Source organism: Mesoplodon densirostris, chromosome 14 (genome assembly GCF_025265405.1).
Source record: "Mesoplodon densirostris isolate mMesDen1 chromosome 14, mMesDen1 primary haplotype, whole genome shotgun sequence".
NCBI lineage: Eukaryota > Metazoa > Chordata > Mammalia > Artiodactyla > Ziphiidae > Mesoplodon > Mesoplodon densirostris.
Genome location: NC_082674.1, coordinates 11,673,397 through 11,699,047, shown reverse-complemented (window position 1 = coordinate 11,699,047; position 25,651 = coordinate 11,673,397). Strand labels below are relative to the sequence as shown.

Genomic DNA, 25,651 nt, shown 5'->3' with positions numbered 1-25,651 from the left:
GTTTTTTTTTTAATGTATTCAGCTAGGCTCATCAGATAATTGATCCAGAAGGTACTGTGCATTTTTTATGGTTATCAATGTGTAGTGTTAAGATACTTAGCTCTTGTTATTTGGGAAGACCCTTATGTTCTATTATATATGGGAAATTTTACATCTGAGCAAGTTTTTTCTTAAAAGGTGAACACTTTGAATATTAGTCATTCGGAATAGAAATATTGATCAAGTTCTGAAGCACACTTAACGTTTCATCTTGTGAGTGTCCTAGAATGTCGTACATATAGCATAAGGGCTATTAAAAAAATTCATTAGTATGCTGTTCTGTTTTCTGAAATTCTGGGTACCTTTTTTTTTTTTTTTTTTTTTTTGCATGCAAAGATAACCTGCATCTGTTGTAGTCCTTATTGGCATATACTTGAATTTTTGACTGGTTAGACCTTTTTATTGTTAGTTGCCAATCAGTTTCATTATAATTCATTACTCTTTAGCCCATGAATGTTATTCATTGGGTTTTTATAATGATTCTATTAAAAACACAAAAATTGTTTAAAAATCTTGAAACTCAGGAATGAATAAATGTAAATATCTCAGTCATTTGGAATAGGCCATGAGAAAGGTAATGTGACAAGAAAGGAAGGGAATTTGGAAATGGCAACAGAGATGCATGGTGGGAGGACATGAGTTCAGGCCAGAAATTAGGCTCTAGTGTTGTCTTAGGGAGAGTCTTTTTAACAGAAATATGCTGAGCGTTTAGAAGGCAGTTCATCAGGAATTGCTGAAGCCTGATTTTTCAGTTGTACCTCAAAGAGTTTCCACCCTACCTCTGTGGCTCTGATTCAGCGCTACCCCCCGCCACCCTACAGTCTGCAGACAGACTGTATGATGATACAACTCCTCAAACTAGTTGTATCTTTTATTATAATTTACACCTTTTTGGGCTTACCTATCAGTTTCTTCTGATTTGGTTGGTATAAATTATCTCCCTTGAATGCTTGAGTAAACTGGAAAAAAACGGGATTTGGGGCTCAGAAAGCTGAAAACCATGGACCTGGTTGCCATCAGCAAAGCTGCTCAGCACATCTTCATTCCAGAGCACATCCCATCACAGGCCAGTGGCTGCCAACCCCTCCCTTTTCTGCTGCTGCTCAGCACCTGGAAAAACTAGCTGGATAGGGCAGACTTGGCCCTCTGAGACCCCTGCCAGTGCTAGCCTCAGAATAAATTTTTGTCCAAAGTTGAGAACAGGGAGGGCATTTGATTTTATCTATTCAGAGGTTGTGATCAAAATGCAAAAACTTCTTCATGCAACCTGCCATCTTTTCTAGTCTGGTCATTACGCTGCTTTATACCTGCTCCCTGAGCCCTCCTCTCTTGCTCGCTACTTTTGTCTAACCCTTTCTGTTTTACTTTGTGAAACTTCATTCCATCATAAACAAACTCCTGTGAGCCTTCATCATTTTCACAGAATGCTCTGTTTTCTTTTGATACACTTAATCTAGGCTTATAAAGCTCAGTAGGATCGAGGTACATGTACACATAGTCTTGCAGCTTTTATAAAATTTACTCTAATAATAACCTCTATTATTATTTACTGAACACTAATTTTGTCTTAGGGTTTTTCAGCAAATAAGCAGGAGAACTGAGATTTGATTTCACAGCTCTCTGGCTCTGATGTCCATGCTCTTTCCATGACCATGTGAGAAAATAAATACTCTTTAAAAAAGGTGAGAAAAACCCTATTTGTTAGGTTTTTTATTAGGCTTTATTTGATGTGACCTTTAAAAGAACAGAGACAAATTCTTTTTCTCTGCGAATGTAGCACAGATTTCTTCAGCCCTCTCAGATGTGTTGAACTCTTGAGCTAATTAGTGTGTACCAGATACTAGAATAAGTAATTGAGAAAGTCTGTCATTGGTAAACCCTTAACTTTATGATAGATACCATATCACAGTACTTATGATGTGGTGACATGAGGTGAGGGCGGTAACTCTTTGTCCAGCAAAAGAAGTTTGAACAACCATACTTTGTTTGAGTCTTTCACCTACATTCCGGGGATGGATCACATTGGATATTGGACATTTTAGGTTTGACTTTAACGTATGAAGAGAGTCATTAAAATCTAGTGTACTAGTCAGATATAGAGAACAAACTAGTGGTTACAAGTAGTGAGAAGGAGGAGGGGAGGGGCAAGATATGTGTAGGGGATTAAGAGGTACAAGCTATTATGTATGAACTAAGCTACAAGGATATATTGTACAACACAGGGAATATAGCCAGTATTTTATAATCACTGTAAGTGGAGTATAACCTTTAAAAATTGTGAACCACTATGTTGTACACCTGTAACATATAATATTGTACATAAACTATACTTAAATAAAAGTAATAGTGCATTAGAGTAAATGTTATGAAGCTTGCATGTAACAGTGCTATCAAGAGTAGGTTGTTACTTTATTCAGAATAATTATCGTAAAATAATAAAGTTCAAGTATTTGAATCTCTACCAAGTACTACAGTAGAAAATGCAATAAGTCACAAGCCTTGCCCTTAGGACATTCATAGTCTTGCAAGGGAAATTATAAACAAATTAATAAAATAACATGTTAATATTATGAAAAGATAAGCTCAGAGGAATGGTGCATACTTCAGTTGGTGGTTTTGGGGAGGAGGATTGTTGGGAATAAATAGCGTTTGTATAGTAAGGCTTGGCTATCAACAGCAATTTTCATCTCTCTCATTTACTTCACAAAAAACCCTGTTAAGTAAAAAATGTTTTTATACTCGTTTTAAGAGATGGGAGTAGTGCTGAAAGCAGTTAACTTAGATCACTGAATGTTAGAATCAATGTTCCATTTTGACTCAGGTCCTCTGACTTTGGTCAAGACTTTTTTCCAGAGAATCTTCTTACAGTGCTTATATTTAGAAATACTGACTTTAAGTGGGCAAATTGGATACTAGTTAAGATGTTAATGGAAAACAGGGAGAGATAGCCCGTGTGGTTTATACGAATGACACCTGGAGTTGTGCAGTTCATTATGTAGAGACACTGGGAATGTGAAAATACTAATAAGCGAGAGGTATAATATTGTCACTTACCAAATGTATGGTGTCACTTTGTGTATTCATCACTGGCTGAAAATCACTGAAGAACTCTTAAACAGCTGAACAAAACTTAAAACAGCTGCTCTTTTCTCATTTGTCCAGTTTAATCAAGTGACCTTGGGTCAGCCAGGTAGGACAGGCTTTGGATTTCTTTGTGGCTACTCTGGGAAATGAACGGAAAGCCAATTAGTTTAAAATAGAGTATATAATATATAGTGTATAGTTAGCTTATAACTTTACCTTAAACATTGCCTGAGAAAAAAACTAATGTTTCTGTTGCACTATACAGACTTAAAGTCTTTTACCAAATTGTGAATTCAGCTCATCTGGGCCTTTCTTCAAGCAATACGCTACTTTATTAGTTTTCATAATATGCTTTGTTTGAATGAGTATTTTCTCTATAAAATCTAATGATTAAAGATAGTTTGGAAGTGCCTGTTCTTATTTACTTCTATCCAGTTTTTAGTTGATTAAATACTTTGGCTTTCATTATCAATATGAAAATCCATCTGGCTAGAAATCCGTATTAAGTTTTGTTCATGTTTGGAATATATAGTAAAATTGCCAAACTGATTTTCATTTCAAACATTTCCCATATGTTATGTTTATATATTTACATCTCATTTTTGGCCTTAATTGTTCTCTGAAGAAGCTTTATTACTTGCTTATTTGTACTTACTTGGATGTAGTAGACACAAAACTAACCTTTTCCATTTGATAGTATTTTCTTTTTGACACATAGTAGGTACTGGCCTAATTTTGTTAAGTGGATGAATCAGTGAAGGATAAATGGGTAGATAGCAGTTCATGTCATTAATAGTGATCTAAACCACAGCTGTTTTCACAACTTCACTAGACTGTCAGCACTTTGAGAAGAGGCACTGAATTGAATATACATTTCTTCCCTGAGAGCTAACAAAGGACTTGGTGTATTAAATATTAATAATAAATGTTTGTGGAATGAATAAACATTTAAAGGTTGCTTTTATGCTGTTGGCAACAAGGTCTTTGTTATATTTAGCTTCCAGCTGTAAAAAAAGAAAAAAAAGTCAGCAAATAAAATCCTTAAATCTGAAGAAAACAGATTTAAGCTATATGCTTTAGCCATAATAGCCTCTCTGAACAAAATCTATAACTGCATCCTTAGGACATCCTCCTCTAGGCTACTGCTGCCCTATAAAGTGAGGGCACCTGAGGCTGTTTTCAGACATACGGTAGCACATCATGCAGAGAGGAGTGGCATGGAGGCTGCTGCTCAGGATATATCAACATAGTAGTGGGACTGAGTACCCCCCACCCCCCCGCTTTCCTGGGGGTCTTGGGAGCTTGGTGATCCTGTCTTCAAAGTAGCAGCCTACAGAGTTTGAATGGGATGTCATAAAGCACAGCCAGATCATGGTTCTCCTCACAGAGTCCTTGGCTCTGAAGGGTGGTAAGTTGGGGCCAGTTTGAATAGTATAAGGGGAGCAGTGGGAATGTCTATGTAGAAAGCAGCAAGGGGCAAGCCATCAGGTTGCTGGTCTGGCAGGCCACCTCTGCCTGTAAGTTTGGGATTTTGTTTGGGCTTCTTTCTTAAATATACGGTTCAGATAGTTTCATCAAACTCCCACATGTTGTGAAGTTGAGCGCTTCGTTCAGATATACAGACTGAACTGCTGTGTACTTCTAAGACAAAAGTACAGACAGGTATATACCCCAAAGAATTTAAAACAGGTAGTCAAACAAGTACATTCGCATACATGTTCACAGCAGCCGCAAGCTGGAAACAACCCAGATGTCTGTTAACAGAAGGATGGACAAATTGTGGTATATACTTGCGATCGAATATTATGCAGCCATAAGAAAGGAATGAACTACCAATCCATGCTACAACTTGGATGACCCTTGAGAACATTATGATAAGTGAAAGAAGCCAGACACAAAAGGTTGTTTGAATTCATTTATACAAAATACCAAGAATAGGTAAATCCACAGAGATAGGGGAAAGGGGAAAGGGGGTAACTGCTTAATGCCTAAGCTTTATTTTGAAGGGATAAAAATGTTTCGGAACTAGATGGAGGTGGCAGACATTGTGAACGTACTAAATACCACTGAATTATTCATTTAAAAATGGTTAATTTTATGTTAATTTCACCACAATGAAAAAAAATGATTTCATGAAGCCTCTCCTCCCCCCCAAACCCTAAAACAAACAAAAATGCATATAATTAGAATATGATGCACTGTAGTCCCGTACTTTGACCTACTTCTTTTTCCTGAATAAGCTTAGTGTTTCCCTACCTGTGTCCTTCTGTGCACACTGTGGTCTCCCACTGGAACGTTGTCCTCCACCCATTTTCCACATCCAGGTCTTATCCAGCCATAAGCTTATATAACACCGTCAGGTTTCCTTTGATCCTCTTGAACTCCCTTCATCTTTCTCAAGCCCATATCCAAAATGATGTCTTGATCCTTTGAAGACTCTTAGCACTTCTATCCATACCTCTTTTTTGGGCAGTTATCAGATTTGACCTTCGGTTTCAGTTAGTTATACCCATTTCTTAGCCATCTATGTGCTTGAGTATAGGGCATGTAATGTCTGATTTTTTTTTCTTCTTTCTTTCATAGTGTAAGTGCACAGTATTCATTGACTAAATAGCAGAAGAAACCACACTTTTGAGAAGGTGTAGGAATATTTGTACTATGTCAACTAGTTTTTCTATAGCTTAGACATTCTACTTAGAGCTCAGTGATTCAAAGGATTAATTAGTTCATTCCCTCATTCAGCATTTAACTACTGTGACAGAGGTGGGCACTGATAGACGTGGGAGTACAAGGATGACTAACAGAGTCCTGGATGCAGAGGCACAAATCTTCGCCTTGGGTTTAAAATTGGTTTCACCAGAGATACCCATTGTTTAAGCAATCTGCGTGGAACAGTCTAGTCCCAGAGTGTGCGGATTGGCTCTGCTAGACTAGTACTGCTTGTTCATGGTCCTCTTGCTCATCATTAACTTTGATGAAGACAAGCACACTTTGAATTCTCAGAGTGCTTATGCCAATGAGCTGACTTCCTTTTACATTTTTTTCTCAAGAGTTCTTGTTAAATTTCTTGGTAATCTATACGTCCTTCAATTTACCCAAGGCTGAATCATAATTGTTGTTGTCTGTGGGGCTTACAGTTTTAAAGCGTTACCCCATACTTCCCTTGTGTACTCCAGGACGTACGTGGGGAGGCACACGTGGTATCGCGTAAACAGGGGCTGGCACGCCTCTGGTGCTGTCGCTGGAGGTGCAGCTGCTGGTTCGGAGCTACGGAAACTTCTCAGATGCCTTGTAGTGGTCCAATAAGATTTTAATTCAGTTGATGATTTTCAGTAATACGTACCTTATTCTAATTTTTTGAAACTTAATTTCTTTTTTATATTTAAGGCCAATCCATTTCTTCGCCTGGTATATAAATAGCCTTTTATGGCAACTTTTTTCTGATAAAGTTAACAAATGATATCTTCTGTTCTCAGGGTCTGCTCTGAGCGACGTATAGTAGTGGAGAGCAGAAAGTTCTCTCAGGGTATGGAAAGAAATAGCAGTTTTAATGCCCTAACGTATAAGCCACTGATAAATTGGTAATAAAACATATATGCTTATCCTGTTGCATAAGATGAAAAAGCACATTTTGACATAAGTACAGCATCACTATTTTTAGGCTTAAGATTTCAGATAACCCCCAATTGATATTTTGTTGTTTTTTACCCCCCATACTATTGTGATTCTGGAGGTTATGGAATTAACGTGGGCCTGGGTAATGTCTGGCAGTGGCTTAATCTCTGTTGTTTTGTGATGCTTGAGAGATCGTGGTGTGTCCTGACGTTCACAAAGGTGGGCAGGACATTGTGTTGCCGTGAGATTAGACTGTGAACGTATTGAATTTGAGGATTGCATGGTTATATTTTTTGACTTAGTACAGTAGGTTTTCAGTCATAGAAAGTTAGAACTGGGGATGACACGGAACTTGTGGAGTCCAACCTCAGAGCTGTGGGAACTGAGACCAGGAGGGTTGCTTGCCTTACGAGCGGCAGGGTAGCTCTTACATCCAGGCTGGTGTTTTATTCACAACAGCATGGCTGTTCTCCCAGCGTGCAGGTGTGCGTGCGTGTGTGTGTGCATGTGTGTGTGCATGTGTGTGTGCGTGCGCGTGCAGAATTGTTAGTGTTTCCTGCTTTCATTTGTATGAATTGTATGCTTGCCATCACGGTTCTTATTCATGCTACTTTCTTCATTAAACTGAGTCACAGTACTTGCATGTGCACATCTTAGGTATAAGAACAATTGCTTTTCAAGATCTTGGAGAGGAATAGATTTCAACTAGGTGTAACTAAGAGATGAAAGGAAAGCATCATTTCTGTATTTTGTTAAAAAAAATCCAAAGTTCTTGATGATGTTCTCATAATTTTCTTACCTTGTTGATCCAAGAATTTATGTGCCTGTTTTTCAAATTTAGCCAGGCTATGATGACCTTAATCCCGATTGGATACTCTCTACTGAGAAAAGAAAAAAAATCAAAGGTGAGTTTTATGATGTATGATGATTAAAACCTTAAGAGACTCATGTTGTTTAATAAAAGTGCTTTTTAGATGGTATGATATATGTAGGGGAGGGAAAACTTTTCTTTCTACTATCCTAGGTTCTCTGGCTGGGGCTCTGTAAAATTAGATTGACAAAAGAGATTAATAAGAGAAAAACAAGCAGAAGTTTATTAGCATGTACATTGAGTTTATACATGGGGGTACCCAGGGATGAGTAACTCCGAGGGATGGTTGGAAATTGTGTTTATACAGCATCTAAACAAAGAAACAGTAAATTTTTAGGGAAGTGACAAGACAAAGGAAAAGCAGTTGGAGTTTCTAGGAGTGGCAAATTGTGGGAAGGCAAATATGTGGGGAAAGTAATGGAAGATAAGCAGTAGTTAGTTATGTAGATTCCTTCCGCGCTGTCTCTGGGCTCTTAAGGGTCTAAATTTGTCTCCAGTGATGAACTCTTGTCCTTCGTGGTAGAGAGCGGAGAGGGGAACAACTTTGTAAATTTATGTCCTACTTTTACGCAAATAGGTAGAGGGCAGGGACCTTTTTTGTGGCTGCTTCTTCTCAGTGGCCTCTAGCCCAAAATAATCATTATGCCACAGTGGCACATTTTGGGGTGGCATATTCGGCTACCCTACATATAAAAGTCTCTGGGTACTTCTGCTTCACTTTGGAAGGGACACCAAGATTTCATAGCACGGGGACAGGGCAACAGATCCGGCTTTCTGACCGTCAGGTGTTAATATTTTGAGTTTTCCCAAGGCTGAGGCGGAGCCTGTGGCTTGCGGCAGGGCTCTCCCTCCACAGGCCAGCGTGGAGATGGCACGCGGAGTTCAAAGCTCCTAAGTGTACTCCTTTGTAAAGGAGCATGGAGGGGATAGCAGAAAGGGATTCCTCAAAGGTTAAACTCTGAGTAGTTATCTTTGGGGCTGGGGTGCCGGAGTGGAAGATGGTAGGTAATGAGAGGTTGGAGGGACTTTTTCTTTTCATACCTCTCCATATCTAAGCATTTAAAAAAATTTTTTTAGCAGTGAGCATGTATTACTTTTATAAATAGAAAAGAAGCCCAGTATTTACATTTAATTAAAAGCAATAGTGATGGGCCTCCCTGGTGGCGCAGGTGGTTGAGAGTCCGCCTGCCGATGCAGGGGATGCGGGTTCGTGCCCCGGTCTGGGAGGATCCCATGTGCCGCGGGGCGGCTGGGCCCGTGGGCCATGGCCGCTGGGCCTGCGCGTCCGGAGCCTGCGCGTCCGGAGCCTGTGCTCCGCAGCGGGGGAGGCCACAGCAGTGAGAGGCCCACATGCCGCAAAAAAAAAAAAAAAAAAAGCAATAGTGATTATTTAATTGGTAGGTTAAAATTAAAAACAAAAATTAAAATATTAAGAGTTACTTTGAGTAATTGGTTCCTCTTTCTTCAGGTGAAACTCCCCAAGTTAAATACTGCTGAATTTTTAAGTGTCTCCTATAAAATGAGTGATAGTTACAAGGTTCAAAATCTTTATTAAATTATGCTTCTAATTCACATTTAAAGACCCTGAAAGTATTGATTCGTTAATATCACGTGTCATGTTCATGTATTCGCTTTTGTTAAATAATCATCTGAAATACTCATTCAGAAAAACATTATTGAGAAAAAATATAATTTGTCAAATTAGAAGGTTGGCTGCATGTTTAAATGATTTGCTCCTTTCCATCCCGCATTACATTAAGCTGTAAGCCTAGGAACACTGCTTTTCATGTTTTCTTGGAATTCCTTATTTATATAGATTGCTTTAGGCTTAAATAGGAAGAAAATGTTGAGTTGTCATGGTTTTTGTTTTTTAATTAAAATAATGAGTTATTCTCATGGAGTTAACCTCCTATTTTATTTTATTTTTAATTTGGCCGTGCTGCACGGCTTCTGGGATCTTCATTCCTCACCCAGGGATCGAACTCGTGCCCACGGCAGTGAAAGTGCCCAGTCCTAACCACTGGACTGCCAGGGAATTCCATTAACCTCCTATTTTAAAATCTCTATCTCCTTTGTCAAATGTTTACATATATTATAAAATTTATGGTGTACTTTGTATGTATTACCTTTAAACCTCGTCAGATCCGTAGTGGAACAAGTAAGGTATAAAAGGGGAATAAAATTATAGTAAATATCAGGCCATTTCCTTTTGAATGCCTCAATTTGGTGAACCACAGTTCAGTTCTATCCACCCTCCCCCAACCCCTGCAATTCCTTACTGGTCTTGAGTATGTTTTCCTCTTTCTGGTAAGTTGCAAGTATAGAGGAGGAAAAAGTTCTTTTTCCTACTACCCTACTAGATTCTCCAGCTGAGGCCCAGTAAATTGGACTAACAAAAAGAAAAAAGCGGGGCTTCCCTGGTGGCGCAGTGGTTGAGAGTCCGCCTGCCGATGCAGGGGACACGGGTTCATGCCCTGGTCCGGGAAGATCCCACATGCTGCGGAGCAACTAGGCCCGTGAGCCATGGCTGCTGAGCCTGCGCGTCCGGAGCCTGAGCTCCACAATGGGAGAGGCCACAACAGTGAGAGGCCCACATACCGCAAAAAAAAAAAAAAAAAAAAAAAAAAAAAAGAAAAAAGCATACACATTTACTTAATATGTTTTAGGGACACAGGAGCCTTCATAAGGAAATGAAGACCTGAGGAACAGTTAAACCTGATCAGTTTTATATTAGGTTGGGTGAAGAGTGAAAGTTGTAGAAAGACATGAGAGACAAAAGGGTCTGAGCTAAGGGTAGTAAACTGGGAGGAACTTAGCAAGGCCTGTTTGTTTCCGTTTTTCTTGGCTTCCCTCTGCCTTTGGAGATAAGGATGCTCCTTTTCTCCAGATATAAAGAAGGTACCTCTCACATGAGGATCTTAGGACCTGCTCCAGAGGAAGGTCAGAGTTCTTCCTGAGTCTGCCATTTCTCAGTACACACCTACCTTTTTTTTATATGTTGAAAATGGTGACATATCTCTGAATATTTTTCATTTTTTGCACAGAAAGACCTTAATATGTTTACCTCTACATCCCTGGAACTTTGGACTTTGGCAAATTGTTGGCATTCAGATGTTCATTAAATAAATTACCATTTTGTATCTTCTACTTGAGTAAAAACCTGAGTGGTGACTTACATTTGATTTTTTCTTATTATTTGTCATACCTTTAGGACTCACATGGTTTTAAAATTGATTATTGGACTAAGTGTGTTGTATTTAAACCACGTTGATGGATGGATTTGTATTGATTTACTTTTCCCCCCATTAGATAAAGAGTCCTTTTACCCACTGATAGATGTGAATTGGTGGGTGGACAGTGCAGTGATTTTGGCTCGCTGCTCTGGTGCTTTGACTGTTTCGTCGGTGAAGACTTTGAAGAATCTGCTGGGAAAATCCTGTGAATGGTTTGAACCATCCCCTCAAGTCACTGCTACCCATGATGGGGGATTTTTAATTTTGGAGGTAATGCTTTCCCTTTTAAAGCAATCAGTGTGTTTGAGGGTAAACATTTATTACCCTCAAAATCTAAATATCTGATTTTAATTTTGGTTATCCCATTATTTAATCTTGTCTTTAAAAAGAAAAATTTGTTATTGGAATCAGAACTTGAGTGCAGTATAAAAAAGATCTATTGTTTAGACAATTTAAAAAAGTGAGTTTGTATAAGAATGAAGAACATTTATAATCATTTTGCTCTCTGTAAAGCATTTCTTCCTCTTTGACATGATGGCTTTTTTCTTTTTCCTGGATTAGTTATCTTAAAAATATAAATAATATCACTACCTAAGAAATACAGTCTTTAACCTATTCCTATGAAATATGACAGCTTAAAACTTTTGGTTCTTTTATTAAGAAAAACTTGTTTATCATGACAAAACTTTTGAAAAGAGGCTAATATTTTAGAGTTATGTTTTGGTCATTTAAAATTATTTTAAGTCTTTCAAGGTAATGGCCTTCAATAGCCTTCACTTCAGTGCAGACTGACAAATGTCTTCTCCCCTTAAGTTTGGTACCGAGTCTAAAGATGTGCTTTAAAGAGAACCAGGGCTTAAAATCGAAGGCAACTCTGTTAGGTCTGGAATGAAAGTTATCGTTAACAGGCAGCCTTCAGACTCAGAACTTTCTGAAGACATTGTTTAAAAGCTGGGGAGCTATGCTTGATAAAGCAAATAAATACCTTCATGTTCATGTTGCTAAATAGATGGAAAAATCGTTTTTTCACAGCAGGTATAAAAATCTCAAAAAGAAAGAAAATAACATTCTCAACTCCTTTATTTCCCTAAAATAATTACCAGGTATATATTTTACAAGACCGTATTAATGACCTATTATTAAAACAGGCTTTAGTTTTAGAGATTTGGAGCCAATAACTTCTGTGCTTATTTCTGGAGCTATTGATGTAAATATATAGCATTTGTTGTTGGATTTCTTTGAATTCCATTCTTAGTTTTAATCCCACGGCTGATGTAATGAATCAAACCAGAGTAGAATTAAAACTATTTTTCTCATTAGCTCTAAACACTTATCTTTAGTTCCTCACTATTCATTCAACCTCTCCTTTTTCAATTCAGTGCGAGATTAAACTTGCCCCCAAACGATCTCGTTTGGAGACGAGGGCGGGAGAAGAAGCTGACGGAGAGGAGCATTCGGATTCCGATCAGGAAGTATCTGCCAAGGCTCGCTACTTTGGTTACATTAAACAGGGCTTGTACTTAGTGACCGAGATGGAGCGGTTCGCACCAGCCCGGAAACGCCCGCGAACCATTACTAAAAACTACCGCCTGGTGAGCCTGCGGTCTACGACCCCAGAGGAGCTCTACCAGAGGAAGGTGAGGGTGTCCCCTTACTATCCACGGTCACAGCGTCAGATTTGATTGGCCTCTATTGAGAAAAAACTATTGTTTTTTAATAAAGGAAGAGATTTAAAGAGGGATTGTTATTATCATTGACATCTTAGCCATGTCAGTGTGGTAAAGCTGCTGAGAATAACGGTGGTCTTCGTGCCTGAGCAGTCACAGTAAGAGCAGTGGATGGGAGGTGAGCTCATGTGGACCGATTGTCCACTTGGTGGCTCTGCCCAGGTTTTCGCTCCACTTCGTATGGCCTTCAGCTCTCACTTCCTCTGTGCTGAAGTACAGCTCTCTCCTCAGACTGCAGCAGATGAGGGAAGAACTGCAGACTTGCTTTCTAGTCCGGGGTTTGCCTGGGAAGCAGATTTGATCAACACTGAGTATTCCACGTGTTTGTGCTGCATTGTCACAAGCAGAGTCCTGGAGGAGGAGTCGGACCGCCCTGCTTGTCCTGGTTTTGCCGTTTTACTTTATAACCATGGGTATTTCACCTCTGTTTCTCATCTTTCTGTTAAAGCACTTAAAAGAAAGACTTGATCTATCTGCCCCTTGTCACGTTTGTGAGCTTCTGGTGCCGCAGTGCACATGAAGGTGGTTAGGAATGACCTACGCTATCCTTGTTCATTCTGTCATCGTATTGACACTGCAGATGGCTCGGTAATGTCACATTCGTGTTCCATTTCCTTGTCCAAAGATCGAAAGTGAAGAGTATGAGGAAGCCTTGTCTCTGGCTCAGACCTACGGCCTGGATACTGACCTGGTGTATCAGAGGCAGTGGAGGAAGTCAGCTGTCAACATTGCTTCAATTCAGAATTACTTGGTATGTTTAAATTTTGGGGGAACATGCAGTAAAATTCAAACTTATGGAATAACTTTTGGCTGTAGGGCTTCATGTTGGAGTACTTTTCACTGCTGAGTTTTCTATATGAAGTGTTTTATTCTACCTTGAAAAATTATCGGGTTCTGTCGGCCCTGCAGCTGGACGTTGGTGCAGAAGACACGTGACCAAATATTCACTGATAAACCAGCCAACTGCCTGGTCCTGGCCTGATCCTTTCCCTTCATCTGCCTCCATTAACCTCTGTTCACCTCCATCAGTCAGGGTCCTGTCAGAAGCCAGGAACCACACAGTAATCTGAACAGGAACAGTTTTAATATGGAGAATTAATATTTTCTAGTAACGAGAGATTAACTCTATGAGGGCAAAGAGAACTCTAAGGAATACCCTGGGGCTGAACGGAATGTACCCGAGGAGGGACCAAACTCGGGAGGGAGGGCCCCCCCTGGGCTGGGATTCAGGCTTCATTGGACAAGGAGTGGTTGCAGCACATGGGACGGAAGAGCAGTTCTCTGGAATGCCTGAGGCCACGTCTGGTCCATAGTAGCCAAGGCTGGCAGGCAGGGAAAGGTGGGATGGATGGGCCAGCTGGATGCCTGTTGCTAGGGTGGCCGTGAACTGAGGCTGGGGGGTCGGAAAACCCCAGGGACTGGTAAGTAGGGAGACCCCCACCAACATGAAGGCTGGTAGATAAGGAACCGTGGCCAGGACTGAAAAGAAAAAAAATTCCCCCTGGAGTGTAGGCGAGCCTAGTTTAGGGAGCTTCCCCTTCAGGTGTCTGGGAGGATTCGCTGCGGAGGAATCTGTCCATGGGAGTGCAGCTGACACTAAGTGGGAAGTCGTCCTCCAAAGGAGGGAGGGGGAAGTAAGCACCACCAGATGTCGCCTGCCGGCATTGCCAAGACAGGAGCAAGAACAGAACCAGCGCACATGTGGACTAGAGACCAGAGCCTCTTCCTCTGCAGTGGCCTCCAGCGCCCTCTGTTGACAAAGCTTAATATTGTGTCAGCCGCAAATGGGAAAGGCTGTTTATCCCATAGCTGGCTCTGAAGAGTACTTTTGAGGCTGAGAGGCAATAAATAGATAACTGTCATATCAAGCTTGCCAAATACCCCCTTTTTGCTTAAATCCTGCAGTTAAATCCTTCCTGCTATGTGCTACCACAGTTAGAGTTACTTTGTTGGCTGTTTATTTGAATCATTGGCACCTTTGTAAGGAAGTAGTTGGATTCATACCTATTTTTAGAAGGTGCTGACTTCTCATGTGACATTTAGGAAGGCAAATACCTTTGCATTTAGGAATATTCTAAGACATGTTGGGAAATTTTTATGGTAGTTGTTTTCCCTAAAAATTCATGTACATGTGTAATTAAAAATAAATAAAAACGTAATCTGAAAAAGTTGTGTGTAAGAAGTTGATGCTTCAACCAAACGGGAAGATGAACTGTTAATACAAGTAAGATATCAGAATTGAGAGAGCATGAAAGATAATGAAATAAAGGAAGAAGACAAAGTTGCTTGTATTTTCTTTAGAATATCAGAACAGCAAACCTATATTATCTTTCTTTCTTTTGTGACTCAGGACAGTGAGCTCATGAGTTCATGTATATCCACTTAACGGCCTTTTCTGTAACACAGTAGAAAGCAGATTTGGTCTCTGAAGGAGCTGACAAATGTTAGGAGAGACAAATTATGTACATTTTTTATTGAGGGAAATACTTAATTCAGCAAAATAAATAGGCAGTGAAGAGTAAAAGCACTATGCCAGGAATGGTAAAGGGGTACAGGAGTGGCATAAATATGGCCTTCGCTTTTAGGGAGCTTATGATCTTACCAAGAAGACAAGCTTTATGCCTTCATTATAGAAATGACCATACAAGAGGATTGCGGACAAATGCTGTGGGAACCCAGTGAAGGTAGCAATCATTATAGACTCTGGTTGTGGAAGTCTTCATATAGTGAAGATGTTTTGGGCAGGGATTTGAAAGGATTCAAAGTAGAGCTAGAAGAGAGGAAGGCATTCTTAATGGGACAAGTTGTATGAGCAAATTAAAAGAAAATGAGCACGACTCATGAGGCCAGTGACTAAACCTGGCTTATTCATTGCTCTATTTTCATGGCACACAAAAAGTACTCAGTAAATATTTCCTGGATGAATGGCTCTGTAAGGAAACCAGTCTGTTGGATCTGAGATTCCATGATGGTGAACACTGGGGCATATTGATTAGAAAGATACATTGATTTGGGTTCAGGTGGGAAACCTTGCCAAAGGCAAGAGACTCCTGCAGTGTCCCAGTTGTTACGTGTCAATGACATGGACTGATACGGAGGACATAGATGTAGAGAAGGGGATGTGAGTTCAGAGACATTTCAGGAAAGAATTGATATGAAGGAATGTGTAAAGGAATGTGTAGGGTATGAGTCAGATTTTACCCTAAATTTGTATCCACGAGGACTCTTTCTAGGAAGAGGGCAAGTCAGGAATTTTGAATGGAGTCAGAGGAAGCTGTTGGGAGGGAAGTACCTATGGGCCCTTCGTCTTTCCAAGGAACAACATACCATGACTTTTTATGATTAAATTATCAACTGTGCTTTGGAGTACATCTCATGGTCAAGTAAATACAGAACCTTGACATGCTATGCCTCATTAGTTTTGTTTCAAAGTTAAGCATGTTTGTTACAAGAAGATAAATCTTGCCTTCTTTATTTTCTACTCTTCTATACAGCCCAAGTGCAAACTAAAGAGCAACTAAAAAGTCTGGAAAGAGCTTTTTATGTTTCCAAAAAAGAGTACTGAACTTTGTGTTTCAGTGTGTTTCATTAGATGAAGAAAGAAAGCATTTGGAATCACATGCCCTATACCCAGTCCTAATCACTGTTAGGAAAGTAGCTTTTTAATGTTGAGATGCTCTAGCAGCTGCTTGTGGCCAAGGTTTCAGGTAGCTCTACTCTTACGTATATCTTTATAATTCTAGAAGGCAGTTCTCAGGTGCTCTCAGATGTCATGATTTCTTTAATGCCTCTGTTTTTTAATTTTCTCTATATCCAGAGTAAAATAAAGAAACGATCCTGGGTTCTTCATGAGTGCTTGGAAAGAGTTCCTGAAAATGTGGATGCTGCAAAAGAACTGCTTCAATATGGATTAAAAGGCACAGACCTGGAGGCTCTTTTAGCCATAGGGAAAGGAGCAGATGATGGCAGGTTGGTTCTGGAAAGATGTGGATAGAAGTAAAGGTGACTTTGTGAAAACTTGTAAGCTGAGACATTGGAAAGGGTAAACTTTTCTTTATTTAGGTTATTCTGCAATGAAGCAGTTGCCTTTGATTAATGCTTTTTTATCTGAGGTCAGTTTTCTTTCCTTTAAGTTAAATACGTTTACATATGATAACTTGATGCTAAGGAAAGAGCAAATTCTACAAACATTTATTGAATGCTGGCCGTTTCTAAGCTGTGAGGTTAAGGCGGCATGCGCCTAGGTGCGCTTACCGGTGAATTGAACCACCGTAGGAAAGTCTGAGCTTCATTCACTTACCTTATCTGTAGCATTGTGTCCTTCTTCAGAGAATTACCTTGATTAAGTTATATATCTTGTGAAAGCACCTCCTAAACTTTTTTTTTGAATTTTATTTTATTTATTTTTTTAAACAGCAGGTTCTTATTAGTTACCCATTTTATACATATTAGTGTCTACATGTCAATCCCAATCTCACAATTCATACCACCACCACCACCACCCCCTGCCACCTTCCCCCCTTGGTGTCCATACGCTTGTTCTCTACATCTGTGTCTCAATTTCTGCCCTGCAAACCGGTTCATCTGTACCATTTTTCTAGGTTCCAAATATATGCATTAATATACGATATTTGTTTTTCTCTTTCTGACTTACTTCACTCTGTATGACAGTCTCTAGGTCCATCCACGTCTCTACAAATGACCCAACTTCGTTCCTTTTTATGGCTGAGTAATATTCCATTGTATATATGTACCACATCTTCTTTATCCATTCGTCTGTCGATGGGCATTTAGGTTGCTTCCACGTCCTGGCTATTGTAAATAGTGCTGCAGTGAACATTGGGGCGCATGTGTCTTTTTGAATTATGGTTTTCTCAGGGTATTTGCCCAGTAGTGGGATTGCTGGGTCACATGGTAGTTCTATTTTTAGTTTTTTAAGGAACCTCCATACTGTTCTCCACAGTGGCTCTATCAATTTACATTCCCCGCAACAGTGCAAGAGCGTTCCCTTTTCTCCACACCCTCTCCAGCATTTGTTGTTTGTAGATTTTCTGATGATGCCCATTCTAACTTGTGTGAGGTGATACCTCATTGTAGTTTTGCTTTGCATTTCTCTAATAATTAGTGATGTTGAACAGCTTTTCATGTGTGTCTTGGCCATCTGTATGTCCTCTTTGGAGAAATATCTATTTAGGTCTTCTGCCCATTTTTGGATTGGGTTGTTTGTTTTTTTAATATTGAGCTGCATGAGCTGTTTATATATTTTGGAGATTAATCCTTTGTCTGTTGATTCATTTGCAAATATTTTCTCCCATTCTGAGGGTTGTCTTTTTGTCTTGTTTGTAGTTTCCTTTGCTTTGCAAAAGCTTTTAAGTTTCATTAGGTCTCATTTGTTTATTTTTTTTTTTATTTCCATGACTCTTAAGAGGTGGATCAAAAAAGATCTTTCTGTGACTTATGTCAAAGAATGTTCTTCCTATGTTTTCCTCTAAGAGTTTTATAGTGTCCGGTCTTACATTTAGGTCTCTAATCCATTTTGAGTTTATTTTTGTGTATGGTGTTAGGGAGTGTTCTAATTTCATTCTTTTACACGTAGCTGTCCAGTTTTCCCAGTACCACTTATTGAAGAGACTGTCTTTTTTCCGTTGTATATCTTTGCCTCTTTTGCCACAGATTAGTTGAGCATAGGTGCGTGGGTTTATCGCTGGGCTTTCTATCCTGTTCCATTGATCTATATTTCTGTTTTTGTGCCAGTACCATATTGTCTTGATTACTGTAGCTTTGTAGTATAGTCTGAAGTCAGGGAGTCTGATTCCTCCTGCTCCATTTTTTCCCCTCAAGACTGCTTTGGCTATTTGGGGTCTTTTGTGTCTCCATACAAATTTTAAGATTTTTTGTTCTAGTCTGTAAAAAATGCCATTGGTAATTTGATAGGAATTGCAGTGAATCTGTAGATTGCTTTGGGTAGTAGACTCATTTTCACAATATTGATTCTTCCAATCCAAGAACATGGTATATCTCTGCATCTGTTTGTATCATCTTTAATTTCTTTCATCAGTGTCTTATAGTTTTCTGCATACAGGTCTTTTGTCTCCCTAGGTAGGTTTATTCCTAGGTATTTTATTCTTTTTGTTGCAGTGGTAAATGGGAGTGTTTCCTTAATTTCTCTTTCAGATTTTTCATCATTAGTGTATAGGAATGCAAGAGATTTCTGTGCATTAATTTTGTATCCTGCAACTTTTCCAAATTCATTGATTAGCTCTAGTAGTTTTCTGGTGGCTTCTTTAGGATTCTCTATGTATAGTATCATGTCATCTGCAAACAGTGACAGTTTTACTTCTTTTCCAATATGTATTCCTTTTATTTCTTTTTCTTCTCTGATTGCCATGGCTAGGACTTCCAAAACTATGTTGAATAATAGTGGTGAGAGTGGACATCCTTGTCTTGTTCCTGATCTTAGAGGAAATGATTTCAGTTTTTCACCACTGAGAATGATGTTTGCTGTGGGTTTGTCATATAGGGCCTTTATTATGTTGAGGTAGGTTCCCTCTATGCCCACTTTCTGGAGAGTTTTTATCATAAATTGGTGTTGAATTTTGTCAAAAGCTTTTCCTGCATCTATTGAGATGATCATATGGTTTTTATTCTTCAGTTTGTTAATATGGTGTATCACATTGATTGATTTGCATATATTGAGGAATCCTTGCATCCCTGGGATAAATCCCACTTGATCATGGTGTATGATCCTTTTAATGTGTTGTTGGATTCTGTTTGCTAGTATTTTGTTGAGGATTTTTGCATCTATATTCATCAGTGATATTGGTCTGTAATTGTCTTTTTTTGTAGTATCTTTGGTTTTGGTATCAGGGTGATGGTGGCCTCGTAGAATGAGTTTGGGAGTGTTCCTTCCTCTTCAGTCTTTTGGAAGAGTTTGAGAAGGATGGGTGTTAGCTCTTCTCTAACTGTTTGATAGAATTCACCTGTGAAGCCATCTGGTCCTGGACTTTTGTTTGTTGGAAGGTTTTTAATCACAGTCTCAATTTCAGTGCTTGTGATTGGTCTGCTCATATTTTCTATTTCTTCCTGGTTCAGTCTTGGGAGGTTATACCTTTCTAAGAATTTGTCCATTTCTTCCAGGTTGTCCATTTTATTGGCATAGAGTTGCTTGTCTCTTAGGATGCTTTGTATTTCTCTGGTGTCTGTTGTAACTTCTCCTTTTTCATTTCTAATTTTATTGATTTGAGTCCTCTCCCTCTTTTTTCTTGATGAGTCTGGCTAATGGTTTATCAATTTTGTTTACCTTCTCAAAGAACCAGCTTTTAGTTTTATTGATTTTTGCTATTCTTTGTTTCTGTTACATTTATTTCTGCTCTGATCTTTATGATTTCTTTCCTTCTACTAACTTTGGGTTTTGTTTGTTCTTCTTTCTCTAGTTCCTTTAGGTGTAAGTTTGGGTTGTTTATTTGAGATGTTTGTTGTTTCTTGATGTAGGATTGTATTGCTATAAACTTCCCTCTTAGAACTGCTTTTGCTGCATCCCATAGGTTTTGGATCGTTGTGTTTTCATTGTCATTTGTCTCTAGGTATTTTTGGATTTCCTCTTTGATTTCTTCAATGATCTCTTGATTATTTAGTAATGTATTGTTTAGCCTCCATGTGTTTATGTTTTTTACGTTTGTTTCCCTGTAATTGATTTCTAATCTCATAGCATTGTGGTAGGAAAAGATGCTTGATATGATTTCAGTTTTCTTAAACTTACTGAGGCTTGATTTGTGACCCAAGAGGTGATCTATCCTGGGGAATGTTCTGTGTGCACTTGAGAAGAAAGTGTAATCTGCTCTTTTTGGATGGAAGGTCCTTTAAATGTCAGTTAAATCTCTCTGGTCTATTGTGTCATTTAAAGCTTGTGTTTCCTTATTAATTTTCTGTTTGGAAGATCTGTCCATTGGTGTAAGTGAGGTGTTAAAGTCCCCCACTATTATTGTGTTACTGTCGATTTCCTCTTTTAGAGCTGTTAGCAGTTGCCTTATGTACTGAGGTGCTCCTATGTTGGGTGCATATATATTTATAATTGTTATATCTTCTTCTTGGATTGATCCCTTGATCATTATGTAGTGTCCTTCCTTGTCTCTTATAACATTCTTTATTTTAACGTCTGTTTTATCTGATAGGAGTATTGCTACTCCAGCTTTCTTTTGATTTCCGTTTGCATGGACTGTCTTTTTCCATCCCCTCACTTTTAGTCTGTATGTGTCCCTAGGCCTGAAGTGGGTCTCTTGTAGACAGCATATATATGGGTCTTGTTTTTGTATCCATTCAACAAGCCTGTGCCTTTTGGTTGGAGCATTTAATCCATTCACGTTTAAGGTAATTATCGATACGTATGTTCCTATGACCATTTTCTTACTTGTTTTGGGTTTGTTTCTGTAGGTCCTTTTCTTCTCTTGTGTTTCCCACTTAGAGAAGTTCCTTTAGCATTTGTTTTCGAGCTGGTTTGGTGGTGCTGGTGCTGTTATCTTTTGCTTGTCTGTAAAGGTTTTGATTTCTCCATCAAATCTGAATGAGATCCTTGCCGGGTAGAGTAATCTTGGTTGTAGGTTCTTCCCTTTCATCAGTTTAAATATGTCACGCCACTGCCTTCTGGTTTGTAGAGTTTCTGCTGAGAAATCAGCTGATAACCTTATGGGAGTTCCCTTGTATGTTATTTGTCATTCTTCCCTTGCTGCTTTCAATAATTTTTCTTTGTCTTTAATTTTTGCCAGTTTGATTACTGTGTGTCTCGGCATGTTTCTCCTTGGGTTTATCCTGTATGGGACTCTCTGCCCTTCCTGGACTTGGGGTGGCTGTTTCCTTTCCCATGTTAGGGAAGTTTTTGACTATAATCTCTTCAAATATTTTCTCGGGTCCTTTCTCTCTCTCTTCTCCTTCTGGGACCCCTATAATGCGACTGTTGTTGCGTTTAATGTTGTCCCAGAGGTCTCTTAGGCTGTCTTCATTTCCTTTCATTCTTTTTTCTTTATTCTGTTCTGCGGCAGTGAATTCCACCCTTCTGTCTTCCAGGTCACTTATCTGTTCTTCTGCCTCAGTTATTCTGATATTGATTCCTTCTAGTGTATTTTTCGTTTCAGTTATTGTATTGTTCATCTCTGTTTGTTTGTTCTTTAATTCTTCTAGGTCTTTGTTAAACATTTCTTGCATCTTCTCAATCTTTGCCTCCATTCTTTTTCCGAGGTCCTGGATTATCTTCACTATCATTATTGTGAATTCTTTTTCTGGAAGGTTGCCTATCTCCACTTCATTTAGTTGTTTTTCTAGGGTTTTATTTTGTTTCTTCATCTGGTACATAGCCCTCTGCCTTTTCATCTTGTCTGTCTTTCTGTGAATGTGGTTTTTGTTCCACAAGCTGCAGGATTTTAATTCCTCTTGCTTCTGCTGTCTGCCCTCTGGTGGATGAGGCTATCTAAGAGGCTTGTTGGATTTTTCTGATGGGAGGGACTGGTGGTTGGTAGAGCTGGGTGTTGCTCTGGTTGGCAGAGCTCAATAAAAGTTTAATCTGCTTGACTGCTGATGGGTGAGGCTGGGTTCCCTCCCTGTTGGTTGTTTGGCCTGAGGCAACCCAGCACTGGAGTCTACTCGGGCTCTTTGGTGGGGCTAATGGCGGACTCTGGGAGGGCTCATGCCAAGGAGTACTTCCCGGAACTTCTGTTGCCAGTGTCCTTGTCCTCATGGTGAGACACAGCCACCCCCTGCCTCTGCAGGAGACCCTCCAACACTAGCAGGTAGGTCTGGTTCAGTCTCTTACTGGGTCACTGCTCCTTCCCCTGGGTCCCGATGTGCACACTACTTTTTGTGTGCCCTCCAAGAGTGGAGTCTCTGTTTCCCCCAGTCCTGTCGAAGTCCTGCAGTCAAATCCCGCTAGCCTTCAAAGTCTGATTCTCTAGGAATCCCTCCTCCTGTTGCTGGACCCCCAAGGTGGGAAGCCTGACTCTCGGAGGGGCTCAGAACCTTTACTCCAGTGGGTGGACTTCTGTGGTATAATTGTTCTCCAGTTTGTGAGTCACCCACCCAGTGGTCTTGGGATTTGATTTTATCATGATTGTGCCCCTCCTACCATCTCACTGTGGCTTCTCCTTTGTCTTTGGAGGTGGGGTATCTTTTTTGGTGAGTTCCAGTGTCATTCTGTCAACGATTGTTCAGCAGTTTGTTGTGATTCCAGTGCTCTCACAAGAGGGAGTCACCTCATAAGCTCTTAAGCACCCTACAAATGTCAGTTAATAACAGTAATAAAGTTATTTGACAAGCGCTGCTGTTCATCAAACGTTTGGAACTTTCGGGGGGATATAAATGTGATAGTGTATTTGATAAGTAATTTAAATGAGACTGACATTCATTACCATTTTAAGACCTTAAATAGAAGTGATTCACATTGTAAACTCTGGGCAACATTTTCTTCATAGGCTGTTTCACAGTGGGTGACTATAACCTCCCATGTTTTCCTAAGCAGTTTTCATTTTCTTGATATTCAGAGTTTCTACATGTGATGATTACTGATGACATTTTGCCCATCCTATGGATATAAATGAAAGAATCGCTTTGCTTATAATAAATAGCAAAAAGCTTTCTTTCAAATAATTGCTTGTTTCTGTTTCTGCAGAAACCAATGTAATAAAATCAAAGTAGGAGAAGGTACTTCACTATATGAAATTTAAAAAAATACACAGATTTGGGTTTTCTTTTTTTCTCACAGATTTACACTACTTGGTGAAATAGACGTTGACAGTATCTCCTATGAGGAGCTTTCCCCACCTGATGAAGAGCCTGCTGAGAAGAAAAGGGAGAAGGAGCTCAGGAAGAGACAAGAACTACTTAAATTAGTGAACTTTTCAAAGTAAATGATTTATTACTGTTCATTTGGTAATTTCTTTAAAATAACTAGTAATCTGAGTGTGTTCTTTACCAGTGACAATTACTGTACATTATTTCGGCAGGTTAAATCAAATGCATTTAGTATTGTTTTACCCTTGTGCTTTTGTGTACTGTTCCATGAATTTGAGGCTTAATGGAATATTGATCATTTTTATTCTATTTTAGATCTTAGAGAAATGTGCTTGTAGGTAAATATAAGTGGCCTAATACAGTTGTTCAAAACAGGTTAACACTGGAACAAAAGGAACTTTGCCGTTGTAGACTGAAATTATTAACCTACTTAGATCGACTTGCAACATATGAGGTAAGGAGTAGTTTTAATCAAACCAATTATGTTCATTTGATCTGTCATTATACGTGCTGAGGCTGCCTTCATATCTGATATTCTTGGTCTTTAGAACTGTTTATGTGGGAAAAATTCATTTTGTATAGAGGCAGGTTCTCTTATACATCAGTTTTGGTAAAATTTAGAGATTCATGAAAGGCCAGAGTTGCTTTGTTAGTCTAGGGAGTAGAAATGTGTTAGCCATCTCAGAGCATCTATGTTTCCTAGATTTATAATCCTTTTCATTTACCTTTATTTTACATTTAAACTTTAGGTTATGGCATATAGCTGTCTATAGTACCAAATTCAGTATACACTGGGTTTTAATAATCTTAATATGAATATTTCTGACTTGTTTAATTTTAACGATTTATTAGTGGTTTGGATTTAGTTGGTTAAACTTTGATGCTAATTATGGCCAGAGTTAGTCACTTGAACTTAAAGCATACTTCAAAATTGTTTCTTCGGGACCACAAACACAAATATCCCATGTTGGGCATTTCAGTAGCACTCTGTACCATGAAATTTAGGTATTGTTAAAGGCGTGAGAAGCATTTCATAAAATAGACATAGTTTAGATTGCTTTTTCACATGACCCTCATAGCTTACATTACCCAGGATTTAGTATAAATTTCCCACCTTTGAAATTTGACTTCATTTGCAGTTTACTTCCTCCATCTGTCTCAGCCTCCCTTCTGTGGGCACACCGTGGCTTTTGGTATTGGCGCATAGTAAGGACTCAGTAAACATCACATCTGATAACATGATGCCTGTCCCCATAGTAATGGAGGTACTTAGTACTTGTGATGCCTGCAGGCAAATAAAAGCATTTGATTCTCCAGCTGTTAATACAATAGAATGTTTTCAAACAAAATACTAGTGATAAAAGAGGGCTATTTCTCTGGTTATTAGTAAACATGATAATTAGTATATCACTTCATACAAACAAGTTACAAAACATTCCTAATAGTTTTATCTGTAGTACAACTAGTTTGACTGTTGGATGATCATATTATTTTAAAGCATATCCTTTTATTATGTCCAAGTTCTGTGATATTGACGTAATATATAAAAGCATGTTGTGAATTACTGATGTTGGTACAGATATAGTTTATTATTATTATTATTATTTTTTTTTTTTTTTTTTTTTTTTGCGGTATGCGGGCCTCTCACTGTTGTGGCCTCCCCCGTTGCGGAGCACAGGCTCCGGACGCGCAGGCTCCGGACGCGCAGGCTCAGCGGCCATGGCTCACGGGCCCAGCCGCTCCGCGGCATATGGGATCCTCCCAGACCGGGGCACGAACCCGTATCCCCTGCATCGGCAGGCGGACTCTCAACCACTTGCGCCACCAGGGAGGCCCCTAGTTTATTATTTTTTATACTTAGCTTTAGTTTCACTGATGAGATCTTAAAAAGAAAAAGTTCCATAAAATATTCAGAGTTTCACATTCCAGTTAATTTTTTTTTTTTTTTTTTTTTTTTTTGCGGTACGTGGGCCTCTCACCGCTGTGGCCTCTCCCGCTGCGGAGCACAGGCTCCGGACGCGCAGGCTCAGCGGCCATGGCCCACGGGCCCAGCTGCTCCGCGGCATATGGGATCCCCCCGGACTGGGGCACGAACCGGCGTCCCCTGCATCGGCAGGCGGACTCCCAACCACTGCGCCACCAGCGAAGCCCTCCAGTTAATTTTATTTTATTATTTTTTAGTTATTGAATTGCTATTTCCTATTTGACAGTAGTAAGTGCATTTATTATTACATGGTAATAGTGAAATTTAAAGTATTTGTTGAGCCCACAAAAATGGAATTAAGTTAAGCTTTTGAAAAGTAGGT

At 39.3% G+C, this 25,651-nt stretch overlaps 1 protein-coding gene across 2 annotated transcripts in view; it reads left to right on the top strand.

The window, feature by feature from the left end:
- Positions 1–25,651, top strand: part of NBAS (NBAS subunit of NRZ tethering complex) — a 345,026-nt gene that overhangs the window by 68,409 nt on the left and 250,966 nt on the right. For both annotated transcript variants that reach the window (XM_060116919.1, XM_060116918.1), the window contains 7 exons: positions 7,580–7,643; positions 10,919–11,112; positions 12,222–12,479; positions 13,195–13,320; positions 16,387–16,538; positions 23,317–23,457; positions 23,721–23,799. In XM_060116919.1, the coding sequence (XP_059972902.1) occupies positions 7,580–7,643; positions 10,919–11,112; positions 12,222–12,479; positions 13,195–13,320; positions 16,387–16,538; positions 23,317–23,457; positions 23,721–23,799 (1,014 nt within the window). The remainder of the gene's footprint in view (positions 1–7,579; positions 7,644–10,918; positions 11,113–12,221; positions 12,480–13,194; positions 13,321–16,386; positions 16,539–23,316; positions 23,458–23,720; positions 23,800–25,651) is intronic.